We start from the raw sequence: 13058 nt of genomic DNA on the forward strand, positions 1-13058 counted from the left end.
GATTAGCATACTGATTACAGTTTCAGTGTGGAGGAAACACGAAAGACTCCAGCCTGGAAATAACCTGATCTCGACCTATGAATGAGAAGATCCTCAAACTCAAGCATTACATTTATCAGTACTTTTACTGGCACCGAAAATATCTTGTCACTTCAATGTTAAATCTAGTTTAGCAGGTGTCTTAAATCATTTTATAGATGATTAATTTCGGATGGACGCAAATGGTTTCAGTAGAAGCCTTTGCGTGTTGGTAGCCAACCTTCCAAACCCTTGACGCAGCACTTGTAAACAGCAGTTAAGCAATAGCCCAAACAGACAAATCACTGCTCCAGTCTGCCTCCTGCAGTAATTGATTGAGACTACGACACATCCCATCACTATCTCCATGACTCCATCATGTTTTCCAACGAGGCTGTTTGATTGATCGATCCATTCTCCTCGTTCAGACAGTTTTACCTTCTCTGATCTCCCTATCCACAATACCCAAGATAAAGTCACATTACTTCCTATTTTTTAATAGATTAATACAACAGCCTGCTCGTGTTATGTTTGGTACACGACATGTGAAAGCGCTGGGAAACTGAGGTTCAGGCGCGGTACAGCCATTGGTCGATAGGGGGCGTCACGTGCAGACGTTGAGTATATAAACCTGGCTGTTTGCTGACAAAAGCTCACTGAAGTGATCCAGAGCACATCAGGAAGTTTGGAGCTGAGTGGTGCTGCACTCAGACAGGAAAGGTAAGTGAGTTTAAGATTACTTTTTTTTTTTTTTTTACCCAGACTTGAATTTGAATTCAGAGAGGGAACAAGGAAACTGACTCATCTTTAAAATAAAACAACAGATCAAATAGACTCTGGCCTGATGATAAGATGCCAACTTCCTTTTTAGTAATTGACAGAAAACTCTACATTTAACTTTGCAAAACTTTTCATTACCAGCAGCACAGATTGTGTGTGGGCGTATGTGCAGTATTGTGTGTGAGTTTGTTTGTGTGCTTCTATCTGGTTGGCTGTGTGAGCAGATTTGTTTATTGTTTGTCTGGCATCTCCTTTATGTTTTGGATGCACCACAGTAATTGCAGAGGAAATTCTCGGTTGAATGAGTATGAGGGGACTTGAGAGGGAGTGTGTGGGTGAGAAAAGAGGGGACAGAGAGTGAGAGGGCATGTGGGAGAGAGAGCCCTATTTTTCTCTCCTGGGTCCAGTTTGGACCAGTTAGTAATTTACAGTGAACAGCAGAATCTCTGTGATGGATGCAGCTTGGTTATTAGAGGCTGTAATGTGATGTAAGATCTTTGTTCAGGCAGAAGAGTGATGTAATGATCTTTGCACCAGCCAGAAAGTTAATAATTCTCTATCTGTTGCTTCTATTGGTTAGTTTCTCTAATCTGTCTAATGAAAAAAATAAAGGTAATATCAGAGGCAGCAACGGTGTGTTTGATTGAAGTTTTGTCACATTTTATCGTTGCTCATGTTCACAGATAAGTGCATTTATCTTGTGATCATAACTAAACCCATCTGTCCTTCAGTTACATCACTGATAGCTTAACTGTAAAACCTCCCCCTTCCTCTTTCACCCTGTCTTCACAGATAAGTGATCCGTGATCATTCATCCTGAGTGCCAGTCACTACAAGCTTGCTTCCTTCACGGGCTCCTGCTCTGCACTTCTCTCCTCTGGCTTGCCTTTCCTTTCTTCTCTTTGACCATGGCGCCGACTCTGGCTACAGCATTTGCCCGGCGCTGGTGGATGGCAGTGACTGCCATCATTGAGAATCTGCTCTTCTCCGCTGTGCTGCTGGGATGGGGATCTCTCCTCTTCATGCTAAAGTCAGAGGGCTTCTACTCATACCTCTGTAATGATGAAGGTGAGTCACCAGTAGTCCCTTTTTCATCCAAAAAATATGTTATTTAATTTCAATTGATTATACTTACTTCTCTCTTATTCACTTGTGACCCAAGGTTACCTGGGAAGTGATCCCAGTAGTATCGAGAAACTACTTGACTTTTGATTTGGGATGATAATGCATTTCTTTCTGCAACATCAGGTTAAAAATATGTACCACTGCTGTCTTTTGTCCTTCCGGTCACAAGTTGTCGGAATGGTCAAAGTTTAAAGAACTTGAGACAGCAGATTGTTTGAGAAAGAACTGATAAAAAGACTTGCATTTATAGTTCAGTCATACTTTGAATACACTTTGACTACAAGTGATAGTGTTTAAGAGGTCCCATGGTAGCAAGCAAGGAGAACGTGAGAAGATGTCTTACCTTTGGACCTCAAGTTACCTGTTGTGACCCATCCCTACCCAAAAAAGACTTTTGGTTTAGTTCAGCTTCTCTAAAAAGTGTACACGACCATTTTCCCATGAGTTCAAGGATGTTTTTCCCAAGCAGTGCTTATCTAAAATTGCAAATTTGGCTGGCTCGTTTATATCTCTGTGCATGTAGTATATCCAAAAATCTACATACAAATTTAAAAACAGTTTATCACGTCTCATTGGTTCTTTAGCAGAACAGATGCTAGGTGTTAGCATAGAGGCATGCTACTGAAGTAACAAACGGATATCCTCTTCTATAGATGAGTATAGGCACAGCTAGCTGTCTCACGCTGTCTTATCTTTTTCTGATGACATAAGAGGGAAACGACAGCAGCACCAGCTCAGCTCTTTTTGCACATGTGACAGAGTTTCAGGACAGGCTTTTATTACTGTAATATGGAGGTGTAAAGTCCACTGATAAAGGACAAACTGATAGCAAAGTGATGAACAGTAGAAACCAATCTGCAGTGATGCTGATGGATAAGTAAAAGATGGTGGATAAAAAAAAGATAAAGATGGTGTGCTGTAGATTAATTTTCATACACATGCAGCAGAGTTATTAGCGGTTTACAGTTTGAAGTTAGTTTTATGTGAGTTGTACAGCAGGTCCGAGCCGGTGTGGGAGGAAACACATGGTGTATATTTCATCCTTAATGCTTCTTCTGAAAGTGCTTTTCTACAACAAGTCAAATGAAGTTTTATTAAGTAGCTGCAACCAAACCCCTTTGCATGGTTTTATGTGCACAGTGTCCACCAACCAGCTGTCCCCCGTGACTCTGCCCAGAATCTGTTATGTGGCTTACTGAAAAACACTTTACACTTTGTTAGAAAGAGCGTCATGGTGTTTCGCACCAGGATGCCACAGACATACTTTCCCCCTGTGACTACAAAGACATTGGGTGACAGATACCACAGAGGTGTCAGGGAGCAAAATCCAGAACATAGTGAAGTAGTTTACATGAGAGATAAGGTCCCATACTGTTGCTCTCTTGTAACCTTTCTTTACCTCAAACACTTCAAACCCTTTAATTTCATTTCCTTTTGTTGTTCTGAGAAATGACCCAGATGGAAGAATACTGTTATTCTTTGCATTTATGTGTAAAAAATTCAACCAAAGTCAGGTTTAAGCACACTCACTCAGCACGTGTTGCCTGCACAGGTGACTAGAACGTGTTGATGTATCAGTATCCTGTGAATAACCAGAACTGCCATCTTGAAATTTCAACTGTATGATGAGAAGCCACAGCTCCATACACATCAAACCATTGGCAGGAGTCAGTTTGAACCCATCTCTATGCAATATTCACATTTGCAGCATTAGCGCCGCCAAATAAGACACCTGAGACTGAACCCTTCAACACTTCATCAACACATCTGTACTAGATTATCTTCGTCTGTGTGCCTGACTCTAATCATGTTTTCACTTTGTTTCTCCTCAGGTAATAGCTCAAGCTACAATCTGTCTCAACCCCTTGAATCGAAGCCATCAGATGAGTATTCTGAGTTTTATGAGAGCGAGGGTGTTGTTGGTCTGGGAGACGGTGTGGAGATGAGGCCCCTGGTTCCCATGGACGGGCCTCAGAGGATGAAGGGCTGGCTGATTTGTAAGGAACAGGATGAGATGCTGAACCTGGCTTTCACAGTGGGCTCCTTCCTGCTTTCGGCCATTACGCTGCCACTTGGGATTGTAATGGACAAATATGGGCCCCGCAAGCTCCGACTGCTGGGGAGGTAGGCCATTGCAAAATAGTGTGTTCAAATCTCTTAGGAACTTGTAAAGTTGCTGCAAAAATGTTGGTTCTTGCAGTGTTTAAAAAAGTGTCTGTCCTGTTCTTTCTCTTTCAGCACTTGTTTTGGATTGTCCTGCCTACTCATTGCTTATGGTGCCTACAAACCAAATGGTAAGACCAGCTCAGAGAGCTAATGTATGTCTATTTTAAACATTACTCATAACACTATGTATTGGGTTTGTCATTGAGTCCTGTTTTTCTCTTCGTTGTTGCTTTATTTCAGAACTCTCTGTCCTCATCTTCATCGCCCTGACTTTTAATGGCTTTGGAGGCATGTGCATGACATTCACCTCTCTCACAGTAAGTGTGTAGTTTTGAATTCCCACAAACATTGTACCTCAATTTTGTCTTGCCTTTGCTTCTGTCGTCATTGGGTTTTTGCCTCACTTAAATGCTCAGCGTTAACAGCCTGTTGGCTTCCTGTGTGGTCACTTGTTGTGTGTGCGTGGGGTGTACTCTTTACCTTACCCTGCACTCACTGCTCTTCGACATTTCTTGATTTACTCATGATTTCACACAGACAAATGTTCCTACAATGTACCTGCACAAAAGTAGTTGTAACCAATATTGATGTATGATATTTAAATCTTAACAGCACAAATTGCAGGTGTAGAAATCAGATCTATAGCGCACTTGCATTTTGGGGCTTTCCCTTTAGGAAAGTGGAGGATTACAGATTCATAAAGGGGAAAACAACCAATTCCAAAGATTCCCCTCATTCATTCTCTACTCTTCTTCATCCTCCTCTTCTCATCACCCAAGCCTGCAGTCCAAGGCTGTACCATGGTGATTCTGCTCACTAAAGAGGGGCTCTGCAGCAGTAAATCACCCAATTAAGCACCCTTTTATGTACCAGTACAGACTTTTATTGTGAAGTGTGATATCTTCTATGTGGTATTTACTGCATACCTTCTAGTACTTCTCCATGTCCCTCACAACCAGATATACTATACTGCACAGCCTCAGTGTTGAGTTAATCATTAGACTCTGTGCACCTCCATTATTCCTTCATTATGACTCCACCTCAGACCCACAGGCGCTCATTTTCACTTGAGGCCTGTTGGGTAATATCTCAGCAGCCATCTCTGGCTTTGTGCCAATGTCAGCTGTCAGGTCACCTTTTCTCCTTCAGATTTGCTCAGCAGCTACAAATTTACCTGTTTTGTTCCAGGATGATTTATAAGAGGTTTTCCAAGAACTCCCAGTGATGTTAAAGCAAATCAGTCTGCTGTAACTTTGCGCTTCACTATGCACACTTTCTCAATTAAGAAGCTAAAAACACAAAAACACATACCTCTTCGTCAGTTTCCCAGTCTTACGTAATTAAACTGCTTGTTGTTGTTCAGCCTCTTGAAAGCAGAACAGCTTGTGAACGCCTTTGTGTTCGGATGTTTAACCACCCACTGTCTCCTTTTTTCTCTGTTTCCCCACACATTAATATGGAAAGTAAAGGAAAACCTACCCTTTCTTCAGTCACCCGATGTGACAGCTCCAGCTGCAGTGAACTTGTCAGCACTTCCTCCGTGTCTTGTGTTAAACATCTGTGTGTGTCTTATACCACTGATCCATGTCACCTTGTTGTCTTTTATCTTTGCTTATGTTCCCCCTGTAGAGCAGTGTCTGCTTGCTAATTGGTTTGAACAGTCTGCTTTAACCTTAGTGTCAGTGGGAAATACCCTCAGTGTCCCCAATCTGCCCCAAGCCTCAAGCTGAGAGCAGCTGAGATCACGGGAAACTCAGCAGCCAATGGTTTAACCTTTATGCATAGAAACACTGTGGGAAACAAGAACAGCAAGCTTGTAGAATGAATGCTTACATCCCGTGTCAAGTTAGGTGATGATCTCACGTTTCCAAAGCCATTTCTCTGAATTTTCGTTTTCGTTTTCTCCTTAGCTTCCTAGCATGTTTGGAGACCTTCGTTCCACCTTCATTGCTCTGATGATTGGCTCATACGCTTCTTCAGCTGTCACCTTCCCTGGTGTTAAGGTAACAGACACTGACATAGCCAAACCCATCCATTCACACTGTAAAGGAATTCTCATTTTAAACCATTTTCTCAGAAGTTCACAAACAGTTCAGTATTCAGGTGTTTTGTTGGTCCACTCAGAGTGATATATTCATGGATATGGTTTTGTCTGCCCCAGGTGATCTATGACTTGGGTGTTCCCTTCATCACCATCCTGGTGGTCTGGGCAGCCTGTGCTGGACTTGTGTTCTTGAACTGCCACTTCAACTGGCCAATGGAGCCATTCCCTGGACCTGATGACATGGACTACACGTGAGTGCCATAGATGCACACATTGACACACGAATTAGAGGAGAAATCTCATGTGCTGATTAGGAGGAATGTAGCATGAGCAATCTGTTTGGTGTTCAAGTATATGGTTTGGTTATCACCGCCTGTGGCACTTGCATAACATGTGCAAGAAAGTGAGGCAAGGTTGAAGTCCACCTGCTGAGTAGTACACTTGTGAATATAAGTCATCCTGCTGGTCAACACTTCATGATTAACATCACGCTTCTGAGCAGCTTAATCAGCAAAAAAAAAAAGATTAGCAGACAAATTTGTGTGACTCCTGTGAAACCAGAATGTTCATCTATATAACCACTTTTTGATACATTTTATCAAACTTATAAATTAGTCTTTCTCATCTCCCTTCCACAGTGTGAAGATTAAGTTCAGCTGGCTGGGCTTTGACCATAAAATCACAGGGAAGCAGTTCTACCAACAGGTGACCACAGTAGGCCGTCGTCTAAGCGTAGGCAACAGCTTGAAGCAGAAAGAGCTGGCTACCAAGGAGGGACACAAGCTCTGCCTGTCCACCATGGACCTGGAGATGGAGTGCAAGCCACAAAATGAAAGTAAGAGAAGTGTATATGTGCATTTAATGCAAGGACCTTTCGTGAACCACCATAATAGTATTTCACATAATTAACCTCGACTCTGTTTCTCCTCTGCAGCCCCGTCATTCTTGCAAACCATCACCACCCCAATCTTCATGCTCAGTCTTATCACCATGTCCATCACTCAGCTTCGTCTCCTCTTCTACATGGGTGCTATGAACAACGTCCTTGAAGATCTCACCGGCAAAGACCTCAACACAGGTATGTCTCAGTACATTTGTTTCTACTATTACTTAATTAACAAACAACCTAAAGAATGAATTTGTCCACTAATTTGTTATGTGGTACAAACCACTCTTTAATTTGTTTCATGGCTCAAAAGCAGCTCATTTTTTGGCTTTGAATTTTCAGTGGAGAAAATGGAAGTTGGTAAGATTAAGATCCTATAGTTATTTCAATAGTATACTTCAAGCTTACGACATTTAGAATTTAACCTTTAGACCTAAGTAGCTTTGTTCTGGATCTACTTCTCTCTGGCTTTTATCACTGCTAGTGTTGTTGTTTCATTACTTGACCTTTGCTAAAACCAATAATCACCAGTTACCATTTGTTGAACATTAACTAACTTTGTCCTTAGTTTTTGCTGTTACCTGACTTTGATGCAGTCATAACCCTCATAATGGCATCAGATAGGCTTTTGGACAGCGTTTCCTTGTCTACTGTTGTTTGAGTTAATATAGCTCTGAAACCAAGGACTAATGGTCAACTAAAACCTTTTATAGCCACTAACCAGATAGCAAAAGCTCCTGATGTCTTTATTTCATGTCTGTCTTCCCTCTTCACCCTACACCATGTCATGTTTTCCTATTTTCTTTACATCATTGCACCAATTCACAATCTTACATCTTTAATGTGATCCCTCTCACAGTGGATTTGTACTCCTCCATCTTTGGCGTGCTGCAGCTGCTCTGTCTTATGACCACTCCTGTGATTGGTCAGATCATGGACTGGAAGCTGAAGGACTGTGATGACGGAGAGGAGGAGAAAGAGCCTTGTGACAAGTAAGTCATGTTGTCGTTCTAAACTCTAAAATTGCTGTGATTTGTATCTCTTTAAAGCAAATAAATATTAAAAGTTGTTATTTAACCGTCAAGACTTCTTTTCTTACCACTAGAGGGGAGCCAAAGAAAAAGCGCAGAGACAAAAAGATCCAGAAAGTGACCAATGCCCTGAGAGCTTTCCTCCTCACAAACATGCTTTTGGTTGGATTTGGAATCACCTGTCTCATACCTAATCTCCCTCTGCAGGTGAGTGGTTCACTTTTGCTATAGAATAAACAAAAGCTTTTAAAGTGAGTGACCAAAGCTACAACAGTGATAAAAAAGAAGGCTCCTAGTTTTTCAAGGTTATTTATTAAAAGAAAATAAATATTGCCCTTTTCTGTTTTGTGTCTTTTCAGATTGTGTCCTTTGTTCTACACACTGTGGTGAGAGGATTCATTCACTCAGCTGTTGGTGGCCTCTATGCTGCTGTGTAAGTCTCACTGTACTACTGCTCACACACCCACTCATCACCATCTTTTTCGTAATTTATGTGAAACTAAATTAAATGCCTTCCTGTGCCCGCAGGTATCCATCCTCGCAGTTTGGAAGTCTCACAGGCATGCAGTCTCTGGTTTCTGCTGTGTTTTCTCTCCTGCAGCAGCCCCTGTTTCTGGCAATGATGGGACCCCTGGGAGGAGACCCGCTCTGGGTGTGTAAACAATTCTCGCACATCCATAAAAGAACACTCAATCACAGATTAAACTTTTAGTGCTTTTCTAACCCTGGTGTTTCTTTCCCTTTCAGGTCAATGTTGGACTCCTGGCTCTTAGCATGTTGGGCTTCCTGCTGCCTCTCTACCTCATCTGGTACAGACGGACGCTCCACAAGGAGCAACAGGAGAAGGAGGAAAACGCTAAAATCTACATCAAAATTAATGGCACAGACATGCCTGAGGCCTACGTTTAGAGGAACCTGACTGAAGACGACGATTTTAAGTCCTCATACTGACGGACCACCGGAATTGTAGCTAATGAGAATTTCACCTTTAAACATATTGATTAATGCAATAGGTCTCTATTGAGTTCACACACTCACACACAGACTGTCACGTCGATTACCCAGAACTGACCGAGATGAACTAAGAGTCCACTGAGGAAGAACGTGAAACACGGAACGGAAAGAGAAAGCAAGAGAGGAAAGACTGTGAAAGGAAGGAGGCTTCAGACCTCTGTATTCCCCCAAATCCTCTGACTTCTTCTTTCAGTTCCCTAAGCACACAAGTACAGCTGCCTCCAACACAAGACTGCTGATATATCCTTGAAATGAGCAGAAAAAGAGACCACAGTATTTACTACATTTCAACCAACCTCACTTTTATCATTGTCCGAGATTTCCTGTTCTATGTATTGACTTCAGTCATCTTGAGTGTAGATCTCAAAACACGGTGCTACCTACCAGTCTACCAGCTGTTTATTGGATAGATGGTGTGAGGTAAGTGGGAATGAATTGGCATTAATGAGCGACAGGGAGGAGCCTTGTTGTTGATGTTTCATGGCTGAATGACAAAAACAGTCATGATTAATAAGGGCCTGGATTTTTCTTTTGTATTTTTGCAAGGCTGAAGTCTTATTACAGTAAAATTACTGTAGCAAACAATTAACCTTGTTATTTGTTGAATGTCTTTCTGTCTACAGGACTTCAAACAAATTGCCGTGAGCAAAATTGTAATGTGTTTTAGAGTATTTATTTCATTCACTTTTCTTTTTGTACTTCTAAGTTCACCAAGGGTGCCTTTTGAATATAACTTTATAGACAGGACAAGGTGTTTTCTTGCATATTTTCTTTGATACGCATGTCCTCTGTTGAGCAAGTATTGACCATTGTGGCAGCCTTGGCTTGGATGTGTTTTTATTCAGCCTATCTACCTTCTGTTTCAGCACTTTCATCTCTTAACCTCTGTAAATTTCTCACACCACCCTTCAGCTTCTTCCAGCACTTCTCTCTGAATGCCTGCTTCAAAACAGTCCTGATACATGTTTGTTTTTAATTTCATTTCATACACGTTTTTGATCATGAATTTTATCATGTTTTTCAAGCTATGCTGTACTGATAACTAAGCATCAGATCATGTTGGTGAGAAGCTCTGTACTGAAACTCTGAAGATAATGTAGTGATGTTATTTTTAAGGCATTTCTGTTTCAATAAGGAGAATTTTTGTGGTAAAATAAAGATGATCAATTCTGTAGAAAAGGTGTTTTTTTTTGTCTTGTCCTAATACATGATAAAAATCAGTACCCAACTGTAAGGCAGTATGAAAAATCCACTTGAAAAAAACCATTGCTGTAGAAATTTTTGCGTAAGATGGTATCAGGGACAATTGATGAATAACAGAAACCCCCTTCAAAAAGCTATTGATGAATTTGGAGTATGCCTGGCATCCCACCAGCAGAGAGCAGTATAAGCTGCATATCTTTAAAGGCGGACAGGGATGCCCTTAGATGCTTAAAAGCACAATTTCTATGGTACACTTACCAAAAACCAAGCTGCAAAAAAAAGGCATGGAACTCAACAGTCAAGACTTAATATCATGTATGAAAAAAAGAAAAGAAGTATTAAGTATCTCCTCAAATAATGATAAAGAATAATAAAAGATTCAGTGATTAACTTTGTTATATATAATAATAATAAAAAACACTTGCAAATGTTTGTTTTTTTTTTGACTACATTTTGCAAGACTCCTCCTAAAATAAATGTCCTTTGTGATTTGTGTAATCTACATACAACTCACATGTTGACTACTGTGGAAAAAGTCTCTTGCCTCAGTGTCATTGAGAGCTTGTTTAGAGGTGAGACAACAGAATAACTAACAGGAGGTTTTTCTCCACCAGGCATTTTTATCACTCTACACATGGTATATTTGGTCTTATCAGGTCTGTCAGTGCTGTCAGTGAACTGTTCTGTCACCTGATACTTCCCTCCCTCTTGCAGATGATTATCACTTGACACCTCAGTCCCTCTTGACACCTGAGAGCAGATCTGAGAACAGCATCTACATCAGGGACAGGCAGGCCTGGTGCTCCTACTCCTGCTGGTGGTTCACCTGTTTGTTGGCTGGCAGTACCCCTGTGGTGTGTTCAGGTACACAGTTCAAAGGAGCAACATGAGACCACTGCCCTACATACTCTTTGATAGGAAAGAAGAAAGGCAATTCACACCACCAAACAGGTTGACTGTGCCCCTTAAAACTACGGTGTATGGGAAAAATACAAGGACATTTAGAAAAATGTATGACATATTAAATTAGGCAGATAATAACCAAGTGACATAATAATAATAATAATTATTATTATTATTATTATTATTATAATTGTTATTATTATTATAATTATTATTATTACTCAGGAAGAACCTTCATAGATGGATTAATAAAGAGGGAGAGAGAAAACAGATGAGGAGACAGGAATGATAAGCGGATGTTAGCAGACGGATACAGATGCGCTATAAATACAGCAGCAGTGTGTTGTTACATAATTTTAGACTCACACGCGCGCGAGCACTCACATCCTGCGATTCCCGGGATATGGGACGGGATTAGGAAACTGTGATGCCTTGTCATAGTGTAGCGTCACGCGTCAACACTATCCCATAGACCTCAGAAGGTCGCAGAGAGAAATACACCACAGCCCAGATGTGGATTCCTCAAGCTTTCGGTCGCTATAAATAATCATGAATAATTTAATATTCAAATACGAAAATCATTCAGGACCACGCGTCTGTCCATGTCTGTCGGTACCAAACAGACAGAAAACGGCTCGGACTTCCACAGGTTATAATCACATTCGATATGAGGACTTGGTTTAAAGGGCTTAGTGAGCTGACGCACCGTGCGTCTGTGCCAGCGGTGGAGGTCCCCGTGTCATGCCCATTTATATGCGGATGGTGAATAACCAATTCTACGTCATCGTGACGGTGATGACGCAGAGGGTGTAGCACACCCTAAGGAAAATGGGTGCAGCAATGTAACCTTGGCTTACAAAGTTATTCATGCCTCTCTTAATGCATTTTTTCATTCATTTTTTGTAAACTGTTATCTTAGGCTCACTATTTTTGTACAAAGGCAAATTTTGTTGTGGTAAGATACCTTTATTGGTGTTTAGCTGCAAGGTTATTAAACCAGTTGTGTGAAAAGTTTGTTATTAACAAATAGTTTGGGATTTTTGGGTGGGTTGGGTAGATACTGCTCTTTCCAAACAACAGCTAACCATATCCAGTTGGCACAGGCATCCTACTGCCATCCTATGTTGTCAATACATTGGATGTGAATAAAAATATTACCCGCTGTATAAGCTAATTAATAATGTTGTGTTCACAAAATAATTGACACCTACACCCAGCCACGAGGACATGACTTATCAGGGCATGTGTTTGTTTTAAAGCAAATGAGTGCCGATTGGATCTCCATTTTGAAACTACTTTTCTTTGTTCAAGACAACCTTTTACTGGATTCAAAGTGATGGGGTAATGAATTTTTTGATAGTTACAAAGTGCATCTGTATGATATGCGACAAGGAAACTATGTATAATTAGTTTGTGTTGTAGTTTAGTACCAATCTAGATTTAGCACTCCTCAGCCTGCTGTGCGTGTCTATAACTGGTAATGTTACTGGAACCTGGATATGTCCTTCCAGTGCTGATCTACCAACTACAACCTCACCAAGCAGAGCAAATGTAACACCACTCTTTATTTTATGGAAAGACTCAAGTTTGAACTGACTATTGCAGTATTTAACTGTTGCATGTGGGAATGATATTAGTACAAACAGCTTTGCTGTTTTAGGCCGTTATCTATTCATCTCATGTTAAGCTTAGCAACACCTACTCCTTTGTCCTTTTTCTTTTTGATAGTTTAGAACCAGTGTCCAACACTACTACAAAATCCATCCAAGAAATCATTTTCAGCAGACAAAAACACAGATCTCTCACCACTAAACTTTGTCGGCTGGTGGGGTGTTGTCATAGAGATGTCTGTCTCTATGCCGTAAATCAACACTGTCCTACACTACCC

At 41.0% G+C, this 13058-nt stretch overlaps 1 protein-coding gene across 1 annotated transcript; it reads left to right on the forward strand.

Annotated features, from left to right (window-relative positions):
- The first annotated feature begins 684 nt into the window (after positions 1-684).
- On the forward strand, positions 685-10013 carry slc43a2b (solute carrier family 43 member 2b). Its single transcript, XM_074672454.1, has 14 exons — positions 685-738; positions 1591-1866; positions 3756-4047; positions 4162-4217; positions 4330-4406; positions 6000-6092; positions 6251-6384; positions 6772-6968; positions 7068-7211; positions 7879-8011; positions 8125-8257; positions 8410-8483; positions 8579-8702; positions 8798-10013. Exons 2-14 carry the CDS (start codon positions 1707-1709, stop codon positions 8957-8959), a joined length of 1779 nt encoding a protein of 592 aa, XP_074528555.1. The 5' UTR covers positions 685-738; positions 1591-1706; the 3' UTR covers positions 8960-10013.
- The last annotated feature ends 3045 nt before the right edge of the window (positions 10014-13058 follow it).

This window comes from Halichoeres trimaculatus, unplaced genomic scaffold (assembly GCF_033239565.1).
Source record: "Halichoeres trimaculatus isolate MK-OKI-2021-1 unplaced genomic scaffold, fHalTri1.1 fHalTri1_scaffold_6, whole genome shotgun sequence".
NCBI classification, from domain to species: domain Eukaryota; kingdom Metazoa; phylum Chordata; class Actinopteri; order Labriformes; family Labridae; genus Halichoeres; species Halichoeres trimaculatus.

Bases quoted from the DNA above. Each gene is read 5' to 3' on its own strand.
- slc43a2b (XM_074672454.1), top strand. From the start codon at position 1,707: ATGGCGCCGACTCTGGCTACAGCATTTGCCCGGCGCTGGTGGATGGCA. The intron at 7,212-7,878 runs GTATGTCTCAGT...TCCCTCTCACAG, and splicing joins CGGCAAAGACCTCAACACAG to TGGATTTGTACTCCTCCATC. The intron at 8,258-8,409 runs GTGAGTGGTTCA...GTGTCTTTTCAG, and splicing joins TACCTAATCTCCCTCTGCAG to ATTGTGTCCTTTGTTCTACA.